At 36.6% G+C, this 23,197-nt stretch overlaps 3 protein-coding genes across 4 annotated transcripts in view; 1 reads left to right on the forward strand and 2 right to left on the reverse strand.

The window, feature by feature from the left end:
- Nucleotides 1-23,197, reverse strand: part of LOC126978381 (E3 ubiquitin-protein ligase MYCBP2) — a 191,168-nt gene that overhangs the window by 150,920 nt on the left and 17,051 nt on the right. The window contains exons 15-28 of the mRNA XM_050827139.1: nucleotides 22,601-22,792; nucleotides 21,376-21,551; nucleotides 20,489-20,641; nucleotides 19,347-19,416; nucleotides 18,624-19,122; nucleotides 13,567-13,733; nucleotides 12,087-12,271; nucleotides 10,845-11,597; nucleotides 9,989-10,147; nucleotides 7,650-7,757; nucleotides 4,755-4,988; nucleotides 3,024-3,227; nucleotides 733-867; nucleotides 185-363 (exon numbers count right to left, since the gene is read on the reverse strand). Of these exons, the coding sequence (XP_050683096.1) occupies nucleotides 185-363; nucleotides 733-867; nucleotides 3,024-3,227; nucleotides 4,755-4,988; nucleotides 7,650-7,757; nucleotides 9,989-10,147; nucleotides 10,845-11,597; nucleotides 12,087-12,271; nucleotides 13,567-13,733; nucleotides 18,624-19,122; nucleotides 19,347-19,416; nucleotides 20,489-20,641; nucleotides 21,376-21,551; nucleotides 22,601-22,792 (3,214 nt within the window). The remainder of the gene's footprint in view (nucleotides 1-184; nucleotides 364-732; nucleotides 868-3,023; nucleotides 3,228-4,754; nucleotides 4,989-7,649; nucleotides 7,758-9,988; nucleotides 10,148-10,844; nucleotides 11,598-12,086; nucleotides 12,272-13,566; nucleotides 13,734-18,623; nucleotides 19,123-19,346; nucleotides 19,417-20,488; nucleotides 20,642-21,375; nucleotides 21,552-22,600; nucleotides 22,793-23,197) is intronic.
- On the forward strand, nucleotides 14,569-17,881 carry LOC126978402 (uncharacterized). The gene is made up of 2 exons (XM_050827176.1): nucleotides 14,569-15,004; nucleotides 17,096-17,881. Exons 1-2 carry the CDS (start codon nucleotides 14,635-14,637, stop codon nucleotides 17,794-17,796), a joined length of 1,071 nt encoding a protein of 356 aa, XP_050683133.1. The 5' UTR covers nucleotides 14,569-14,634; the 3' UTR covers nucleotides 17,797-17,881.
- Nucleotides 14,999-18,412, reverse strand: LOC126978400 (uncharacterized). 2 transcript variants are annotated; one of them, XM_050827173.1, is made up of 3 exons: nucleotides 18,292-18,412; nucleotides 17,872-18,235; nucleotides 14,999-15,943 (listed from the first exon to the last, which is right to left on the reverse strand). In XM_050827173.1, exons 2-3 carry the CDS (start codon nucleotides 18,141-18,143, stop codon nucleotides 15,049-15,051), a joined length of 1,167 nt encoding a protein of 388 aa, XP_050683130.1. In that variant the 5' UTR covers nucleotides 18,144-18,235; nucleotides 18,292-18,412; the 3' UTR covers nucleotides 14,999-15,048. The 2 variants fall into 2 exon arrangements, with proteins under 2 accessions (XP_050683130.1, XP_050683131.1); XM_050827174.1 differs by having other exon boundaries at nucleotides 17,872-18,412.

The following is a 23,197-nucleotide window of genomic DNA, read 5'->3' on the forward strand; positions in this document are numbered from 1 at the left end:
GAGCTCACTATCATGTAACTCTAAAAAATATATTTGTCCGTATTTATCGCGCTGTCATAACGTTCATCCGATTGCGATGAATCGTATAGCCTGCAGTTTACGAAGGTAAACGATATTTGAGCAGGCGAAGTCGCGATACGATATGCTTTGGTTGTGTGATGTATTATAGAAATAGGTCACTCACCCGTAATAAATGATGCAGGGTAGTTGGCCTCGAGATACATTAGTTCCATTGCAACTTATGGTATTCGATGAGAAATGAAAGGTAGTTCCGTCGGGCCCCTTCACCGACGCTAACCCGTTATCACCAAACACTGTAAGACCACCTTTGGTGCTGAGTCGTAAGGCGTATTTTGTGTCATCCTGAAATAAATATTAATAACTCAAGAACTCTCCATTGGCCATATTCCGAATAATATACACATATTCCTTCGATGCTGTCACAATTATCACACACTTCCTAGGGTAATCTACAACATGCTAATTACACTGGCCAGCATGTTCTACAATGCATACATCAAATAAGAACAGATTAAGTTCAACTTAAAAAACGAACGCCTCGTGGACATATTGATGTACAATTATAAGTGTGAAGTGTCAATGTGTCAAGAGACTGAATTGAAATATCGGCTTCAAATTATTAAAATATATATCGTGAGTACTAGTCTTAATAATTACTATATTAAAAAACAAAATTGAAAAAAAATAAAATGAAAAATATAAAATCTGTACCCTCAGTAAGGCTGCCTTCTCAAATTTGATCTGCACCATATCTTGTTGACAGTCCTCAGCGGAGAATGTGCCAGTAGTCAACCGCACGCAGGCCCAGTTGTCACCTACAAAATCAGGTTCAGCCGTACCGGTGACCTGTAAAACAAATTTGCGGAAATCCATAAATATTTGAATGTTGTGAGCCTTCTTGAGTGTAAATTCCGCTAATATTCATGAGACAATTCACAAATTCTGACAAGAGACTTTGAAAAATCACATCGACACGTGTTTCCCGTACAGAGACAAAATATCTTCAGGGCCTGTTGACGCTGACTGGGTTCTCGCGTCGAAGTTACATTGTGAAAATTTATAACAATAACAATGCAGGCTTTCCGCAAAATGAGTTTCTGACTACTTCTTCTCATTAGCTCAACCCTTTACGAAGTACTAGATTCAATAAGAAAAATATTTTTTTGACATTTATAAGTGTCATTTCCGTGACCTACATGAATAATGTGATTTTGATTTGAAATAACACCAATTTCAATTATTTTTCCTATAAAGTTAGAACCCCAAAATTTCTTACGAATTTATTTGTCAAACTCTTTCGATCAAAATCTAGATATTTTGATTATTTTACTGTGAGGTCAAATGCGAGGCTGTAACCGATCCTTCGACGCTTAAAGTGTTTACAATCAAGCGGTATAAATTTTATGTTACAAATATGTAGATAATATTAGAAATTGATGGCATTTGTTTGTGATTTTTTTTATTAACAGTGTAACTATAACTCAATAGCTGATGATGCTTTTTATAATTTTTTAAGCTATTGCATAGCTTCTATCGCAGGGCCTTGAGCGTGGAGACCGAATCCAGAAATTCCGTAACGAAAATAACCTAAGACCCCACTTACTAGATCTATATAGATATTTCGTCACTGTCATTACAGTTGCCGTGGAACAGCGGTTATCACTTAACTTTTAGTACAGAAGGTCCCAGGTTCGAGCCTGGGATACGTCTTGTTTTTTTTTAATTTCTTTATTTTTTTTATCACGTTTTTTTAATTTATTTTTTTAACTTTTATTATTATTATTACTATATTTACTATTATATTTACATTTCTCCGAATCCAAAATTGGATGAGTTAGAGCATTTTATTCATCGCACTTTACTGGAGTACACTGAAGAAGGGTCGAAAATACTTGGTACAAATGGTAATAAATTTCGACTTATTGTTTTTCATTCTTTGATTTCAACATCAACTTCGCTGATAAAAATTCAGAATACACAACAAAATATGGGACCACCATTGACGCGGTATTTTCCAGATATTAAGTCTTAAACTTATGTTTCTTATTTCAGTTACCATAAACCTATAGCTTCAATGATAAATATTCCTGAATAACCTACATGTATTGTAAGATAATAAAAATGTTTTGAACAATATTAACTTCTCATTTATTTAATAAAAGAAAAAAAATGTTTTCTTATCGGTCACCACGCTCAAAAAGTGTAACTTGAATTAATATCAAAGAAAAAAAAACATAGGAAAAATACTGCATAAATAAAATAAATAAATAATTATAATTGCATAAGTTCATAAAAAATGCTATGCAATAGCTTTACCGCGGCAGTCCCCGAGTATCACACGTCTTTTTTTTTCATTTTTTATTATTTAACTTGATGAAATAATCAAAAACGAAAATTTTAGTATCTTCGTACCGTCTTTTTTTTATTTTTACAATTTTACAAATTGTTTTAAGCAAATACTATTAAAAATATAATTATTTATTATATATTTGTAAAATTATGAAACTGTTTTAAAGAGTGGCAATGAGTTTCTTGTCACTTCTCAATAAAGCACAATTTTTCCGAAGTGATTTTAAATCTTATATCTGTAAACGAGCAATTCTTGTATAATTTGAAACTCGGAAACGGCTCCAACGATTTTCATAAAATTTAGTATACAGGCGATTTCAGGGGCAATAAATCGATCTAGCTGGGTTTCAATTATAAAAAAATGTAGTTTTATCCATGTTTTAACGAGAAGCAGCTATAATAATATTAGAATACAAAGGTAAACTTGGCCACTATATACGAGACTATAATAGCTCAGATGTAACATTGGGTGATCCGGAAAGCAGAAGACCATGGATGTCCTATTTTTTTTTTGTTCAAGTTATGTACATTCTTAAAAATCCGAGCAAGGCTCGGTCGTCTGGTTATTAGTACCTACAATGTGTAATTTTTACAGACACAAGTTTCTTTTTGTGACCTAAATGTATAAATGGTATTTTATTTTCACCACGTACATCGCGTACAAGCTCCAGCGTGAAATTAATATTTGCGGTTCCGCCATAAACACACGCTCCCGCCAACATGACCCCCTCTCGGTCAACAGTAAAGCAGATGATGTCTTTGTTGATAGTACTGGTACTCCAAGTTGGGTTCCTGTTCACTCGAATGAATCGCGACGGTGTTATCAGATGCTTGATATACTCTGTATCGTTATCATCCTGAAATCAGTATATAGTTTCGACAATCTGATAAATAAAAATCAATCTGATATATCAAAAGTCTTGACATGTAGCTAATATAAAGAATCGATGGTTTACCCAGCGGTAGAAACTTAAATAACAATGCCCTTCCAAGCTAGTACCAGTGAGAGGCTCATTTGCACAGGATGCCGGCTAGATTATGGGTACCACAACGGCGCCTATTTTTGCCATAGTAATGTGTAAGCTGTACTGTATTTCGATCTCAAGAACCCCGTAGCTAATGAAATTACTGGGCAAACGAGACTTAACATCTTATGTCTAAAGGTGACGACAGCAATTGTAGTGCCGCTCAGAATTATTGGGCTTTTCAAGAATCCGGCGCGGCACTGCATTGAGATGGGCAGGGCGTATCAATTTCCATCAGCTGAACGTCCTGCTCGTCTTGTCGAGCTCACCACATACACACACACACATTCAAAAACGAGTTCGCATCCATTACGTCTCATTAAAGAATCGCAAATAAGTCACAATCACCTACACGGTTCATTAGGTTTCTTTTAGTGAGGTTTATTGGGTTTATTTTAACATGAAATTTCCCGGATTGAAAACGCTCAAAGCAACTTTGTGCTACTCTTCCTGACACTGCCTTCTATAAACTTCACATATATACTATTTAAGTAGTGTCAAATTACTTCATGTGATTCTTCATTTTGACAGGAAGAAAATTAAATGAAAAATAACTGGAAACTACAATTTATTAAAATGTAAACTTCTTAAGGCCATCAAAACCAGCCAGATACATAATAGTACAGGCAAAGTGATTTTACCTAAGATATTTTCTGGCCTGTTTTCATCGGTCCTCTAGCAGCAAGAGGAGAACCTAGATAGAGATCTAGATAGCGCTTTTGCACTACGTCCGATGAGAATCCAATCAGTACCCGTGAAAAACGGTCCGGAGTTGTCGTAGAACTATTTCTATGGTAGTTTACGCACTAGATCCGACTTACCATCATCCGATTCAACAGTGTTAACTAACTTTTAGAATAGAATAGAAAAGAAACACTTTATTAACAGTAAAACACACACCTTCAATTTACAGTATAAATCTTAATTGTAATCGTGATTCCCTGATAAAAAGGAGCTAACTCAGAATATTGTTGGTCAGTGCAGAAGACACCAACACAACATTGGTTTTCAGCAGTCCCTCGCGACATTTGGAGTAAGGAGCTGTTGTAGTTTTCCAATTTTTTTTTCATGTACATGTTGTAAATTTATAGTTATAAAATAGAATTATAAATAAATAATTATAATTAATATTAAATCATATTATAATTTTTAAGCAAATATACATAATACTTATATTATAGGAATTAAGAAATAAAAAAATATAAGAATTGCTTGGAATTGGATCAAGATCGGACGTAGTGCGAAAGCGGTTTTAGGCTGTAAATGGTCATGAATCTCCGTAAGTATTAAAATGGATAATAACACTCATAATAGTCACTTTTTTTGCCTAAATGATTTTTTTAATTTAAATTTAATTACCGTTATGTTCCTGCTGTTGTAGGCGAGTTCAGCGACAAGTCTCACTAAGAACTTGCAGCAATAATCACCAAGTTTTTCATTCTGCAGTATCTCACCGTGGTCGTGGGGCTGACCGCACTGTCGCGTCATCATCTTGTCTTTGATCGGAATCATGACAATGTCTTGCAGTATCGGAATTATGTCTAACAAGTGCCAATCCGTGTAGTTCGACCTTGATGTACTTGGCGGAAGAGCCTGTAAAACATGACGTGTACTTGTAGTTGTGGAACTTTAGTGGTAATGCAAAAGCGGCATCGCGTCTTGGTTCATGTCCAAGCAACAGCTGACGACGTGCTTGCACAGATCCGCTTACGATGGGGTCTCCAGTCTTGGGTGATCTGAACGTGTATAATGCAGACCGGCTGGAATTGTGGATAACAGACTACGAAGTGCGATAAAAATCGCAGTGGACAATGGTCCACTGCGATTTTTTGCACATACTGGCAAGCCATTGCTTGCCAGTTTGGTTGAATTGCTCACGCGACCCCCAGACTTTAATAGCTTTCCTTATTAGATGTTCTGCTCACACAACACATCCCGAAAAATACCAGGTCAAGTCCTCTCTAAGGACGTGCGACCATTGCCAGAAGAAACTTGTATCTCATGTCGATAAGTCGCGGAATGGAGTAAAAAGAACCTTGTCCGTTTAACAGCAAGAAGACGAAAAGTTTTCACGATACTAAAAATCTTGAGCGATGGTAAATTTTTTCAATGGTTTTGAAGGAACTTTGTGCCACGTACAACCAAACTGTGGCTTCCTTGCCTGGAGTCTCTAAAATGGTAAGACCTTACCTTCCTTAAAGGCTAGCGACAGTCTTGTATTGGTTCCTCTGGGGTTGCAAGAGAGTATGGGCAGAGGTGATCCTTAACATTAGGTAACCTATTACTTTGTTTGTCTTGCACTTCCATATAAATTCTATATTGATACGAGCGATTCTAATACTTGTATTTATATTTTGCGTATCTCGTAATCCTTTCCAACGATATGCTTGAAATTTACTGTACGAGGATAATAAATTTACTGTAGAGATAACTTTGAGAAAGCGCATTTTTTTTCAGAGTTTTCACACCGATTAGAGCTTAATCACCCAGGTCATTTAGTGCAATTAATAATGAAGGCTATTAACGCACTAAATTGACCGCTGCCTAATATAAACTAAGTCGTTTTTCTCTTATTTGTTACATCCGTGAAACCAGAGATTGCGTGTGAAGTGAGCCAGTTTGAATTCTAGAAACAGATACCTTATAGCCTTAGCTTTATAACATTAGCTTTATCACTCTCCGTATTCAGTATCACCCAACACTTAGTACGTTACATTATGTAATCTGCGGAAATAATTATTGCATCTTTATTTATTACTGAGATGATATAGATATACTGGCTGCTGGGGCCTCTTCTTTCTATGATAGAATGAAGAGGCCCTTCTACAGGATTAAATCATTCAAAAATGTACTTTACACAGACAACATGAAAATCCTGTGTCCCATTAGAAACACTACAGTCTGCAGGATGTTCTTGACTGACTCCGCAACTACTGCGAGTGAAATAAATTAAATCTAAATGTTCAACGAGCATAATAAACTAAATTCAAAAATATATCTAACTGTTATATTTGTTCATATAGGAAAGCAACTGTTTCAAACTGTAGCTACGGTTTACAAAACACTATTTTACTTAAGTAAAAAATTGATGAAAATATCATCAATGTCATTAAAGAGGCAACCAAAGCTCCGGGATTTTTACTGAGAATGCCTGCGGAATTTCGTGATTTAAAAAATTATATTCGTACATCGTCTCTAATACAGTATGGAATAAAAGTTACATAATCTACTCGCCGCGAGTAGAACGCCTTCAAGAAAAAATCTTAAAATATCTGCAACCTCGAGTGCAGTTTCATATAATTATGAGACACTTCATAGACTTCACTTTCATCTTCTCAAAGAGCGGAGAGATTCAAGTGGTACATTGTGTTACGTACTTGATATATATATGTGACAAATGGTACGGTAGACTGTCCTGAGCTACATGAACAATTAGGCTGAAACAAAAATAGGGTCACTACCGTCCTGTATTAGGTATATGTGCCCCATAAGCCGAAATTGTTTATGGTTCGATCAAAATTATCTACCTTACGTTTTCTTTTGGACTATGTTAAACATAAAAACTTTTTATTAGCCTTCGGAATTTAGTTTAAATTTGTAAAAATTAAATTAAAAAAAATACTCATAGCTGTTCGGTCGAGTATGAAAGTAAATTAAGAAAATGACGCAGCAAATTCAGCAATTATCCCCTTTTTATCATTAGGAAGCTCCTTTGCACAAAACTCCATCATATTCTGTCGTTAAGCATGCTATTTGCATGCATTTCTATTCCGGTTTCAAGAAGGCTATAGCTAGTGACATTACTGTGCTACTGAGACTAAAGATAGCTAGTGACAAGCGCAATTACAGTGCCGCTTAGAATATTGAGTTTCAATAACTCTGAGCGGCGGTTTGCTGTGATGACAAGCCCTTACTTACCATCACAAAAACTCTCTTCCTCGTCTCATAATTTCTTATTATGCTACTACTAGCCTTCCATTTTGTTAAGGCTTCAAATCGCAAAAACGCGCCCCACGTTCGCCCCCACACCTCGCGCCCACGCCCCGCGCCTATGAACCACGCTTATGCCCCGCGACTTCAACCACGACTAGACGCCTCGCGCCGTTAAAAAAATTCAAGCAATCTCTGCCAGTCACCCGGAATAACCACACACTCCACCGGTGCGTATCGCACCACATTCCAATGCAAAAAAACAAGATAAAAGATCTCTTTTGGAGACCAAAACAATGCTACGACGTCGACGTGAAGTTTTACCCGAATGTCTTTGTTAGCGCGAGGCGGTATCGGTGGTGGCTTTGTCGGGTTTGAATGCGAAGAGCGCGGGATAGTCGCTGATTTGCTTGTTGCGTGGTCTTTAACATGCTGTAAAAAAAAGTTACTCTTAGTCATAATCACAACCTATGATACACTTTTTATGGAAAAGGAAGACAAACGAGCTTATGGGTCATGTGAAGTTTTAAGTAAGTGAGATGATAGTTTATATTCTGTGCATGTGATGTGAAAAGGGGAACAGCAGTGGTAAATGCGGTATTTTCTACCGCTGACAAAAGAGCGACGAATCTACGCAGTGGCCAGTGATCAAGTCGTTCACAGAGTATTGTAGCCCCGACAATTCGACCAGATGTGCGTTGCAAGCAGTCAATGGTTCAAGCTTTCACTGCGGCATTGACCAGAAAAATGAACAATACACCATATATGGCCAGATCTGTTACTAATAGAGCGCTAGCATGTTGGCTAGCTTGAAGTAATGTCGAGCTCTATTCTACTATATCGCTCGAAGCCAATTTGACTTTGCCTTCCAGACTTCCGCGGAATCAGCAATTTTTCAAGATTTCGTGACTCAGTACCGACTCCGAAACTAGGCGTGACATTAAGGGGAATGTTATCGATGAGCGTTGCAAAAACTCATAAGAATCACAAGTGATGGAAATTTTAAAAGGAGCGCTTTGTGTATTAGTTACATAATAACTCGTTCGAACAGCCTCATATTTTATTTTGGAAAAGTCAATTTCTGATAATGATATAAAGTTTATTCCAAAAGTTTATTCTTAAAATCAAATATAAAACTTACACAGATCTGCCAAAATAACTATATAATAAAAAAAATCTCAAATAAAGTAAAAGCCACTTTGAATAGTATAAACCTTAATAGATCTAAAGGTACCTTGAACAATATATCAAGGGAAGGCTTAGTGCCATTAGAATTGGGTCAAAAATTTTCACTGATCCTCAAATGATCGGACAGGCATACAATAATTTCTTTAAATCAAATTAACAACGATTGCAAAAAAAACATAATAATAACCCAAAATACAACAAATAACAATACTAAACAAATTCAACCTAATTCGCTTTTTTGTAACCCAACATGCTCCGAAGACATTCTGGTTGCAATAAGGTCATTAAAATCGCAAATAGTAATGGATTTAAATACCAATTATAAAATAATGTCACTGCCATAACGCGCCATTAATGAGTTACATCATGAATCTCTGTATCGAATATTGTATTTATCCAGATAAAATGAAACCTATTATTTTTAAGAAAGATCAGTAAGATATGAAATTTTATATCCACCTTGATTCAAACCTTATAGAAAGCTTTCGAAAAACCTCTACACAACACCATTACTTAAAACTTTTATTAACCTTTACTTGTTTGAAACTTTTAATATTCAGACTATGGAGCAAGTAGGCTTTAAGATAAATTAGTCTATTAATAATTAATATACTAACATTAACAAAAAAACGAGTGACTAGTGGCATAATATGGAGATGACCAGAGCTTAAGACTATTTAGTTGACCATTTACCTAATACTGTTGAATATATTAGAAACATATGGCATAAGAAACAATTTAGCGTGCCCCAAGGCAGTATTTTCGGACCGTTGCCTTTTGTTATGTTACTTATTTATATAAACAATCATCGCCAAACTTACTACGTAAATATGCATCCCTACTCTGTGGTTAAACTATTAAGGATCCAATGGTCATATTTGTTATTTATTGACTAAAATCCATATAAATCCAAATTAACATATGACGAATGAATTTACTGCCCTGTCTAATATAATGTATGCAAATGTGAGTTTGTCTGTTTGTTTATTTATTTGTTAGGCTTTCCAGCCTTAATTATTCAACCGATCACTTTGAAGTTTTGCAGACACGTCAAGTCACAGTAAATGACATACATCAACTTCAAGGCCTATTATACCAAATATATAGCTATTATTATTTTTGCTTCATATTTTTACTGGTTCTTTTGTTGAATTTTGACTAGAGTTTTCATTGTAATGGATAAATCACAATTTTCACACACTATATACTTTAACAAGGACGATATCGCGGATAATACCTACTTAATCGTATGTACAATCGTATGCATAAATATTCACAAGAGACGACCACGGACCCACATAGGCTACCAACTAGCCAAAATAGGTCTCAGTGAATCCCAGCCTGTGTAGATTTTGCTGTCAATCTATACTTAAAGATCCAACATATCCCACCGGGCAGCCTGTCCCTATATGGCGCTAGATTATAACAGCCGACTTTTCTGCATACCTTGCGTTTTATATTTAATAAATTTGTACCTTATAATTTCTCTTCAGTTTTTTCAACTCATTGGACATGAAGCAGCTCTGTGTGAGGGGCACGATGTCCTGCAGAACGCTGAAAAGGCTCTTGTAGCCACACATCGCCGCACACGTCGCCATCAGTTCACGTACCTGAGAGCCTGGTACTATACCATCCTGTTGGGTCATATAATATTAATTATGTTAAAAATTGTATAAGGCACATTACTTGTCGACTTATGAATAGTAATGAGTTATATCTTATAATACATGATGTGAAAACCTTAAATTATTTTTAAGAATGTTTTCGTTCGTGCACAATGTAGTGTTAATTTAAATAACTTCATTGTATGAATTATTTTAATTATTATTATTTTTAACAATGTTATACAAGAGAGATCTTAGATAAATGACAGATAAGAAAAGTCAGTATTAAAAGAAAAAGAGGTCACTTTCCTCTGCTATTGATGAAAATAATTTTATATGCCAATTCCAATAGGGCTTGTTAGTCTACATGCAGATTACACTATCGTTGCAGAGCACCGCGCAACTGCCCCTGATGATTTAATTTAACTGTACCTTTACATTAGGTTTATGCGTAAGTTATATTAAAAACGTGTATTTAATACAGAGATACAGGACCAGGTTTGAATAAATAATAATAAAATGTAGCTTTTACAGTTCAATTACACGCATTTTAATCCCTTTATAAGGGGCCTCACGGTGTACTTAAGTACCGGTACTGCTTGTGTAGCGTTATTTGTTCGTTCTACTACAGATTCAGACAAGCCAAGGTCGTTAAGTGACCTGTAAAGAGACTATGCGGGCTCATACTTCTACGGCGTATTAAAAAGCTGAATAAATGAATACTTACCGAAACGTTACACAGAAGTGAGCATAGATGATGCCATTTCAACATCGGCGTCGGGTAGAAGGCATGGAAGCAGACCGTGACAGTTTCATGAGCTTCCTTCAGTATGGAGTTAGTCATCTCCAAAGCGAACTGGACGTAACAAACCCGATGTGATTTGTTGCGGCCAAACTTCTTGGACAACATAGCGCACGTGGGTATCTGATTCGACATTATCACTTGTATCAAGTTTCGTGCAACTGCGATAGTTTCCACTAAAGCTATGGTTTCCTGTGAGTTTCGCTTAAGAATGTTCTCTGGGTATAAGTCACTGATGTACGACTTTAAGAGCCGGAGGCAGGCACGTATTACGTAGACCAAACGCTTTTGATGCTTCATCGCGGCAAGCTTCGAATAGTTAATTGTCACTTGGCCGTTTGTGTCGAGAAGTGTCTCATTGTAAGTATTCCAGGTCCATTGAAGTAAAGTTATAAGTGATTTCAGTGAAGACACTGTTACGTGCTTATATATGCTCTTGCTAAGAGCGATTATATCATCTCCAGGGTATCTCCTTCTTTTAGGAATGCGCACCGGGTTTATAACGTTGTAGAGGAGGCAGGGTATTTGTCCAGCATTTACATCAGTTCCATTGTTAGACTTCTTTGTGGCTTTGAAATTGAATGTTATGTCTTCGATGGTAACGCTGACACGGCCCGATGATCCGCAATCTGAAGATGGACCACGGATGCTCACCAACGCCACAAACCACCTTTGCGCCTAAAAATTATAACTCTAGTTTCATAAAGCAAGAACATTTACAACATAATATATAACTATAATTATATTATTATACATACATTTTACCCTTAGTTGATGCGACCTGCTTAACTGAGCATGATGACTGAGTCTCATAATAATAATAATAATAATAATATACCTCATATAGATAATACCCCAATATTAAGTTCTGATATTTTTTTATGACAATAAGGGACGAGACGAGCAGGACATTCAGCTGATGGTGCCCATTACAATACAGTGCCTCTCAGGATTATTGAAATACCCAAAAATTCTGAACGGCACTTCAATTGCGCTCGTCTTCTTGAGACATAAGTGTGCAAAGGAGCCTCCAAATGGTATATATCATTGTCACTAAACGATTTGTTAAGTTTTTAAAGTGATATCCCTCACTTCTAGGATTAATACACGAGTAAAATTTGAAAAACAAAATTTTTCAAAACATTGTTACTATGATAAAATACTTACAGCAAGCGCAATAGGAGTCGGGAATAGTATTGGATACTTTTCTCTCGGTGCACATTCGTAATGAATGACTCCAGTCTCAGCTATTAATTCACCCTCGCACTCTTGATCTCCTCCTTCAGGTCCAAGATCGAACAGTTTTAACTTGGCTGTGTAATCGCCACGACCGCCATATAAAGCGTAACCACCTGACAATTACACATGGATTAATTATTATCTTACCTATGAAGACCTTTGTTTTTTTTATAGAAAACGAGGACAAACGAGCGAACTGGTCACCTGGTGTTAAGTGATCATCGCCACCACAACCAGAGGAGCACAGGAGCGTTGCCGGCCTTTAAGTAAAGTGTAGGCGCTATTTTGAAGGTACCTATGTCGTATCGTCCCGGAAACACCGCACAAGGATGCTAATTCCACAGCTTTGCAGTGCGTGAAAGAAAGCTCCTTAAAAACCGCTCTTCGGAACACTCCCCGTGATAAAAATGCGGTAGAAGACGCACAATGCAGCGATGTATTATCTGATTCTTACGGGTGAACAGGATTCAATTTTAAGTTCAACTAACTTTTGCCGTATTTTATAAAAATTAAATCAGTTTTAAATCTTCTTTCTTTTGGTATAACGTCATAAATATTTATTACACATTCCATGTTCAGTAGATTTTAATGAAACCGCCTAAACATGTTCAATCTTCAATTTTTTGTGGAGCTACAACTGTTGATCAACTAATATTGAACCATGCGGACACTCTATTAATGTTTTTATACAAGATGATGTGTACCATTATGGTGTAAACCAGATTTCGGAACGGGCTTTAGGCAGTTCAATTTTGATTGATCAACAACTAAGCCGCATGCAATTCAAAGTGCCTGGATTCATGGCCTTCAGACCTTCTTAGAAATAATAGCGAAGAAAATTTATTCAATAACAAATTTACATCTTTCACTTTGTGTTACTACAACTCTTTGTTGAAAAATATTCGACACGTCCTCAGTCACGTCGGCTTTGGAATACTGTAGCAAACCGGTGATTCTACGAAGTACCCGCAAGAACTGCATTTCTGGACAGTCATGGGCATGCAGGATGGTGGAATATTGGACGTTGTATACCCCACCTAAGGAAACTAAAACCTTAAGTCAAATAATTGTATCTTTATTTTTAATGAAAATAAGGGACGAGCAGTACCCTCAGCTGATGGTAATTGATACGCCCTACCCATTACAAAGCAGTCCCGCTCAGGATTCTTGAAAATCCACAAAAATTCTGAGCGGGACAACAATTGCGCCTGCACCTTGAGACAAAAGATGTTAAGTCTCATTTGCCTAGTAATTTCACTAGCTACGGCGCCCTTCAGACAAAAACACAGTAATGTTTACATATTACTGCTTCGCGGCAGAAATAGGCGCCAATTTTGTATCCATAATCTAGCCGGCTTCCCGTGCAAAGGAGCCTCCCACTAGTCACTATATATCTGTATCTATTTACCTAACAATATGTCAGTGTCACACATGAAGCGTATTGCCTCGACGGAATTGTCAGTGTAGCCCCAGCCTCCTCCTTGACTATCGAAGCGGTTCACCGTCTTGAAGTCCTCACGCTCCGATGACGATGGCATCGTTAGGCCATCTAGCTTGCATTCAACTTGCGATGATCTAAAATGCAACGACGTTGAAGTATGAACTGAACAGTATCGAAATACATACATATATATATATATATATATATATATATTATGACTAGCTTACCCGGCAAACGTTGATTTGCTATAAAAAATATTATTAGTGTTCGGCCGTTTTTTCACCGAATTACTTTTTAAATCTTAAATTTTCATTTTCGGATTAGCATAATATACCCTATGACAAAAATGTGGCTTTCTATCGGTATAAGAATTTTCAAAATCGGTTCAGTAGATCGAGAAATTATCCCATAGAAAATGTCATAATGATGATAGAATTTTTTTTTTCGCCAATATTGCTATCTTTTTATATTATTCTGCTATTCGGGACGAAGACAAATCCAATAAATTAAAAATAAATGAAAATCGGCACAGCCGCTCTACAGTTTTAAGTGTTAGAACAATGTATATACAGTTATAAGTGTTAGAACAAAGTATATGTAAATTGGAACGAAGTATTTTTATGATGATCTCACTAATAGGTATTTATAAACGCTATAGTTTGTATGGATAGACAGATACGAATGTATATAAAGATTGATGGTAATGCAAAAATTATAGGTAGCTACGGCAATAGGCAATACTCTCGTATAAACTCCTTAACGACTTACAGTAATGGTGCGATCTGTGGCACAATTTCTTACTATGAGTTCCATTGATCATCATATTCGACTACGATAATTACGGCGCGTACACATAGAACATCCGTTTTACAGGTCCGTTTAAACGTATATGTTATTAGCGTATGTAGTTGTATGAGCGAGTTCATACAGAATACAGTATTCCGGATCCAGTAAAAAATACTAATCCGACAAAATAAGCAGCAATCCGTTTTACAGGTCCGTTTAAACGTATATGTTATTAGCGTATGTAGTTGTATGAGCCAGTTCACACAGTATTCCGGATCCAGTAATACTATACTAATCCGTTTTATCGGATTGAAACCGCACGAGGCTTTGCACGGGGGTGCGCGGGGTGCGATGTGCTACACACAGCCGCCATTTGCCGGTTTCATTCCTAGAGTAGTGCACGTGTCCAGTGCTATCATAATCATGGCAAGCAAGGCGTTTGAAAAATATGTTGAGCAAGAAGTTTTGATAAATTGTGTTGAAAGTAGACCAGTTCTTTGGGACAAAACACTGGAGATTTATAAAGATAAAATTGCAAAAACCGCAGCTTGGCGCGAAATATGCGGTATTCTAAAGGAGGATTTTGAAGCTATGGAACAAAAAGAAAGACAAGAATTTGGTAAGTATTTATTTTATATTGTAATGGAGACATTGTTTTTTATTTTAAATAGCTTCATTCTGCCAAGAAACTGACCCAGATTCGGACACGAAATAGTTTTCGAATTCCGTTCGAACTGAATTTGCAGTTCGACCACCTCGTAGCGTTTCATCATCAGGTAGGCTATTGAAATGAAATGCTTCAGATTCGGATGTGTTGCCATCCTTTAAGCCCTCTTTTTCCCTTATAAAGTTGTGTAGAACGGTACATGCCTTAACTATCCATATAGCTGTTGTTTTGTTGACGTCTAGAGGCCGGTGGAATACTCTCCACTTATTAGCAAGAATACCAAATGCACATTCAACGTATCGTCTAGCTCTGGTCAAACGATAGTTATATATTCGCTTATTTACGTCTAAATGCGTCCCGCTAAATGGCCTCATTAAATTTTCGTGTAAACCGAAACCTTCATCGCCGATTATGACGTAGGGAACTCTCGTTTCTGAGCCTGTTATTAATGGGCAAGGTTCTGGTATTTGTAAACTGCCATCTAGCATCATTTTCCAAAATGTCGACTCCTTGAATATTGATGAATCGCATTCTTTTCCATACGACCCAATACTAACATATAGAAAACGATAGTCAGAGTCTACGATCGCTAATAATATGATGGAAAAAAAGTCTTTGTAATTTAGGTACATTGAGCCACTTTTTGCTGGTTTTCGAAGTCTGATGTGTTTACCGTCCACTGCTCCTAAACAGTGGGGAAAATTTGCTTTTGTGTCGAATCCATTTGATATATGCTCCCATTCACTCACTGTTGTAGGAAGTCGCATAAACTCGTCATTCAAGTTGTTCCATATGCATCGTGTAACTTCCTTAATAATGTTGCTTATAGTTGACACACCGACACGAAAGACGTAATGAAGTTCTTGAAATGTACACCCAGACGCTGCATACCTAAAAAAAATAAATTAATCAATTACTATATTATTACACATATATTGACTTCCCATACAAAGTAACGTTAGTGACTGTAAGGGTTTAGTTTTAGTTAATTTTGTCTATTACTGATTATGTATATGTCTATGTTTCGTAGAGGTACTTCTCTATGGTCAGACTATTAAAGATGGCTTGATGAATAAGTCTTGTTTTATTATAAAACTATAAAATATTATAGTGACCAACAAATTTTGTATGGAAAGTCGAAATTTTTATGAGAGTTTTTAGCAAAGTCGTAAATCAAAACTCATACTTATACAGGGTGTTTTTGACGTCATAACGCAAACTTCGCGAAAAGGCTACACTTAATGCCACTAATCAAATTGTGAAAGTCATTCATCTCGCTAATGATCGGTTACAGAAATTGTCATTTTCGAGCGCGCAATGTATTGTGAACACCGCGATTTCAACGCGCGATAACGTACCTTTGACCACAGAACAATAATGGACTAAGCAGAATAGCGGCTTCTTTTGAGAAAGCGCGCGCAATCCAAAATGTTCATAGTGGCGCAAAATGAAGTAATAATAAGTATTGTTTAGATTTTAGCTAGAGGCGGTACGAATAAAGCGCACGGCTCGCGACTTTTATAAACAGCTGAGAAGACACCATTTCTAGTTTTATTTACATTGCTACTTTTAGTGAAAGTAGTGAATTAATTACTTTTTTATTAAAAATCTCATTGGGTTAGGTAAGAATAACGATTATGAAGAGTCTAAAGTAAAAAAAACTCCAAAAAAAATGAAAAAATTAGGAAAAAACCGACGAAAAATTCCAACACGGGGGGGTCCAGAATCATGTCCTGGAGCCATGGTATCCGTTTGTGCGTCGACGTGCCTAACACCCTGTATATATAGTACATAAATAAAATAAAATTAAACTGAACTGAACTAAATTATAAAATTACCTAATTAAAATAAATTGATTTAAACATTAGTAATACTTTTTTGCTTCCCATTATTTACTGACCGATTAGTTCTTGCACTGTCAATTTGACTTATCCACTGACCAATATGGTAATTAATTACTGACAAGTCTATTCTACCTTCTTATTCGCCTTTCACTTACTAAGCTATTGACAACCATCTTATATTATTATTTACTTGCTTCAGGAAAATATGTTATAAAAAAATGGAATTCGACTAGAGATGCCTGGATACGAACATTGAGTGAGAAAAAGAAATTGAAGAAATCTGGAGCTGCTGCCTCAAATACCAAGGCTTACAAATATCACAATCAAATGTTATTTTTGAAAAAAGTTGTCACCCCAGGTGATACACACGAGAACGTCCCTGCTAATGACAACATCACGGAAACAGTAGAAAGTAATAAAGACAACGAAGATGAACCTGATCAGATTACGGAACAAAGTGGTAGTGACAGACAAAAGGAAAGACAAAATTTAGCCCCGCCGCAACGCAAGGCAATCAAAAGAAATGTGAATGAAGTAGACGCCAAAATGATTGAATACATGAATGATCAGTTAAAAAAAAGTAAAAATGAGTTTGAAGATCCCAATTTATCGTTCTTCAAAGGTATTTTGCCGCAACTGGCTTCACTTAATGGCGATCAAATTTTAGAATTTCAGTCTGGAGTGATAAACCTTTTACAAAATATTAAAAGTAGAAGATATGGTCAGTCAAACTACGAGTGGCCTCCATATTCACAAAGTTCTAGCACTCCTCACTACCACACCCAAGGTTATTTTAGTAGGCCACATCATCTTGACTCTACACCATCAGTAGAAGGTTCGCCATCAGTAGAATCTACATTCAGCCAGGAGTCAGACTTGCCAGATCTGTCTATGTTTTGAAATAAATCTTCATTTTTGTAAACCTTTTTGTCATTTTAAATTTTAATTGATAATAACAAAAATTAAAGTTCTTACCTTAAAAATATCGCTAGTTTTACTTCAGGGCACAAGCTTTTCCTCCAGTTTGTGTCTTTCTTTTTTAAATCCTTTTCTAATCGTTTAAGAAGGTCATCAAAAGTAGACGTCGTCATTCGGAAATAAGTAAAAAATTTAGATTCGTCTTCTTTCAGCTGACGCACAACAGCACCAGGACAAAATCTTTGCCTTAATAGTGGATGTATCCAATAACGCCGGGGCTTCCTCCGCCGCAGACGACGATAGTACCAATACAACACGACAACGTCCATTCTCGTAGAAAGTAGGCGATACACTGAAGAACGAAAGTCCAGTAGCGTCGGATCTGTTAAAATCGGTCCTGTAAATGCTGTGTGAATATTACCTCCAGTAGCGTCGGATCTGTTAAAATCGGTCCTGTAAATGCTGTGTGAATATTACCTCCAGTAGCGTCGGATCTGTTAAAATCGGTCCTGTAAATGCTGTGTGAATATTACCTCCAGTAACGACGGATCAGTTAAAAAGGATCCTGTAAAACGGATGTTCTATGTGTACGCGCCCTTACTTGACCTTAAAGACGTTACGGTAGGTGACTCAAATATCCCGATTTTGGAATAGTCTTTTTTGACATCAGTAGTTTTTAAGTCTAAAATTTTTATCACTTCAATAAAGAATAATTCAACTTTGAAGTTTTAACTTCTTCGCAATCCTATAAAAGAACAATCTATGTCTTAGATTACAAAGTATTTATTATAATATAAATACATTTTTACCTGTTATCGTGTGCATAGAGGAGGGAATCCAAAGTACCGATCAGGTTCAATGCAGCGTGCAACCTCGTAACGGAACTGAATTTGACACTGGGTATCGCCAGGTCCTGGTTCAAGATGGACACATTAGCGATAGCAACGCCATCTGCCGGCCGATCCTCGTTGCTACTGACCCATTTGATATTCTCGACATCACGGAAGTCGTCAAACTTCCGCATTATGCCATATTGGGGATATTCATACTCCATATCGTTGATGAAACCTTCGGGGTCGTTCTTGCTGCATCTTTGCAGCTTATGTGAATCGAAGGCTTGAATGTTGTAGACCTTAATGACTTTCATTTGGGGTTGGTAGCACCAGAGTACGTCGTAGAGTGGATCGAGACAAGCCAGGGTGTTCACGAAGTCGACTTGTTCTGGCCCCGAAAACGAATAGCATGAGCCGTCCAATTTGTAAATTGTTACGCATTTGAATGTATGCTCTGGACAGTTCGGGAGAATAACTAGAAATAATAAATAATATTACGTTATTAAAAAATATGAGCTGTTTTTCAATAAAATATAATAACAGTTAGAAACACTATTTTGAATTAAAATATTGAAATGCCTATAATTAATATACATATGCATGGAGTTCTTAAAATACTAACTATCAAACGAAACCGCTGTAGGTTAATTTCTTCATGCAAAAGCAGAAAAATTGTCATAAAATAAAAAAAAAACTTACTTATTGTGTTTTCGTTAGCAGTTATTGTGGCACTGAATAATGTATCCGTCTTTAGTAGAGCTTGTGAAACCTGTAGGAAATTAAAAAATTATAAATATCACATGCTGTTCAACGAATTCGCCAAGCTATTGGTTCAATGAAGTCATTAAAGTGTCGGTTTGTTGAAATATATATATACATATATATATAACGTGAACAATTACATACTAGTGCTATTTACATGTTATCACGGAAGTATCGTTACCTAGTGATAAACCATACTTATGTACATAGAAAATATGTAAAAGCTAATATTTTTCAACTTTAAATTATCAATTTAAAAGTCCAATTAGCCATATTTTTATTTATTGTTACCTTAACTAATTAAATTCAAATCCCTTTAGAACGTAAAGAAGTAACAAATATAAATACAAGCCAATAAATATACAAACTTTCCCCTTTATAATATGAAAGTAATTTTTGATTAAAAACGTAAAAAACCTCCGACTGAACAGATCTTCGTCGGAAAATAGGGTCAGACTGACGAACGTAAAACTTATAGGAACGCTCTTTTTCTTCTGGGTTTAAAAAAATACCTAACTGCTACTCCCCTGATGTCACTGTCCAAATCGGATTCTAAATTCAAAATACGCAGCTGAAACTGAAATAGTGTTTAGATTGCTGCCTATTGACCAATAATATTTTAAACAACTGGAGTAAACGCAGAAATGTATGGTATCATTTGTGGCATGTGCTATATTTCGACATTGATTTTGTATGAGGTGCATTGTCTATATGTATAGAACGTCATTGGGTATAAACAATTGATTACGACCGATTCTCAAATCTACTAAATATACATATAAATTATCATAAACAGCGATTGACGATTAAAAAATATTTTTTTGTTCTTGGAACATCTCTCTGGAACCATTAGAGCTTAAGACTTGAAATTTGGTAGGAATATTCTTTTCACCGAGTAGAGGTCCGCTATGATCGGATTTTCCAAAATTCCATCCGCAAGAGTTTTTTTTTATTATGAACAGAACAACGTCTGTCGGGTTAGTTAAATATAAATATTTAACTTTATTTACCCAATGTCGTGAGCTTATTAAGCCATTTATTAAAATTAAGAGTAGTGTACATGCCAATTAATTACAAACCTGAACAAAAGTCTGGTCACCGGAGGCAGAAACAGATACCGCTTTGTAATTGTATTTGGGTCCCAGTCTTGGAACACGGCCTGGTGTGGCATACCAGATTGGGCTTCTTTCCTCTCGAGGTTCTTCCGTACGGGGTCGACCTAAGCCACCCTTCTGTAATTACGAAAGACATAAATTACTCTGTGCACAGTAAGCAAATATATTTTCATGTTTTTTTTTTCATGAAAGATCAGGGATGACAGTTTTCTCATAATATTCTGATGGTATGCATACGTATGTCGCGAAGCTAATTCCTAGTAGGAGTCTTTATTATTTTTTTATGAAAATAAGGGACGAGCAGGGCGTTCAGCTGATGGTTATTGATACGCCCTGCCCATTACAATGTAGTGCCGCTCAGGATTCTTGAAAATACTAAAAACTTCCGAGCGGCACTACAACTGCGTTTGTCACCTTGAGACATAAGTTATCAAGTCTCATTTGCCCAGTTATTTCACTAGCTAGGACGCCCTTCAGACCGAAACACAGTAATGCTTTCACATTACTGCTTCACGGCAGAAATAGGCGCCGTTGTGGTACCCATAATCTAGCAGGCATCCGGTGCAAAGGAGCCTCCCAATGGTATCATCTTATATATATCATACTGTCTATACAAATTTTCAGTCTACCTGTGAAATTTGTTTTTATATTGTGACTTTATACGACTCTTTCGCCAATTCTCTCACTGTATAGTAGCTTATTTTTGTTATTCAGCACTTGCCACCACTTTATTTCAGTACAAGTAAAGCGACCAAAAAACGTACATACGTCTACGATAACCAAACACATTTTGTACGTGGATGACACTGACGCTGTGTATCTGTATAAAAAGTATAGAAAAAATAGCTTACGTGATAATTTCCGAACGTGTACACTTCCCCTTCTTTGGTGATTACAGCAGTGTGGTTACTCCCTGCGGCGATAGCTGACGCCCGCGGCACTCTCACACGTATTATCCGGTGATGTGCAGATATATCACCCGCACCCAAGGCGCCGAACTGATTCGACCCAAACGTAAGCACTTCACCTGAGAAATAATTATATATTACTAGCTGGCCCGACAGAAGTTGTTCTGTAGATAATAAATAAAATTCTGTTTTTTTTTATGTATTTGTCATTAATATTTCATATTGTTATGCAATTGTTTCACAGCAGAACTGTCAAACCGTGCGTCAATAAATTCTCTCATTGGAAACATTGTGTGTCCAAACAAAACAAATATTGGAAAAAATTTAAAAATAATTATGATTCCCAAATCGCACTCCATGAAGTAAATAAAGTTCCCAATTTAAATACGTTCGTTAGTTTAGGAGTTCACTGGAAACAAACATCAGGAAACTGGATTTATATATTTTTAAAATTAAAAACATTTAACAGTATCGAGTATGCTTAACATTTAAAATGACTTCGCTCACGGTCGGATTCGGACCAATCAGAGGTCCTTCTAAAGGGTGATTTTAATAGGTTCAGAGTCACGCACTGTCTAGCACTGCGCGCTTAAGCTCGCTGTGCACGACAGGGTCTCTAACGCAGGCTATGGCGGCGATGACGACGATATACATGGGTATAAGAAATACACTCACAAATTACATGTTTTTCCATACGGAGGTTTTTGCACGTACAACCAAAATATGGAATTACCTTCCTTGTGTGGTATATTCATTCCATGACGATACGGCATGAAGACTTAAATAAAAGCGCGTAGGCTTAGCTAGAAAATCAGCAACGCTCCTTTGATTTCTTAGGTTTTGTGTGAGAGTATGCTCGGCGGTTATTACTTACCGAACATAAGCGACACTAACGTTCGTTTGTCTTCCTGACATAAAAAAAAAGTTTGCTAAGGATTATTGAAATGCCTAATTTTCATAGCGACATAAGATACTAAGAATACGTAGCCCAGTCTATTTTCGACGACTATGATTAGCGAGAACACGACTATGCGGAGCATTTTAGCGATTAGGGTCAATATTCTGCTGAATAATCGCTATCTCATGAAGAAAAACCGATGACAGAAAGACGGACTCGTCGCGATGCATTTCTTCGAAGGGGTAGCGCCTTTGACATAAGGATGATTACCAGTATGTGTCAATAGAACAGTGTGGTGCAATCCACAGGCGATCGCTTCTATCTTTTGTCCTCCTGGTAGCGGTATTCTCGCAGGCGCTAAACTGCTACCCTTGAATGGTGTGTCTTTCTCCATGTCGTCCTTTGATGTACTCGGTTCGCATGGAACGCATTTTACACCTTCGTCAGTATTTTGCTCTGATGCTGCAACAAAATGAAGATTAATGACTGTTTGTTTCAATTAAATTTATGAAAAAAGTGTATGCGAAATAATTTTGGTCGGCGGCAATCTTGGATTTAAAAAATGATCCCAAATTCGTTCTCTGCACCCTCAAGCACCTCGTACACAATATCTAAATTGCTGAAATTATAATTTTCACGCGGCGGCCATATTGGATTCAAAAAATGATCCCAAATTCGTTCTTTCGAGAGCCTCGGATACGATATCCAAATTGCTGAAATCATACTTTTGCGCGGCCATATTGTATTTAAGCAGTGATCCCATATTCGTTCTCTGCACTCTCGAAAATCTCGTATACGATACCCATATTGCTGAAATCATAGTTGACGCTGAGGTCTTAATAAAGATATAGTGACAAAAATTGAGAA

Source organism: Leptidea sinapis, chromosome Z (assembly GCF_905404315.1).
Source record: "Leptidea sinapis chromosome Z, ilLepSina1.1, whole genome shotgun sequence".
NCBI classification, from domain to species: domain Eukaryota; kingdom Metazoa; phylum Arthropoda; class Insecta; order Lepidoptera; family Pieridae; genus Leptidea; species Leptidea sinapis.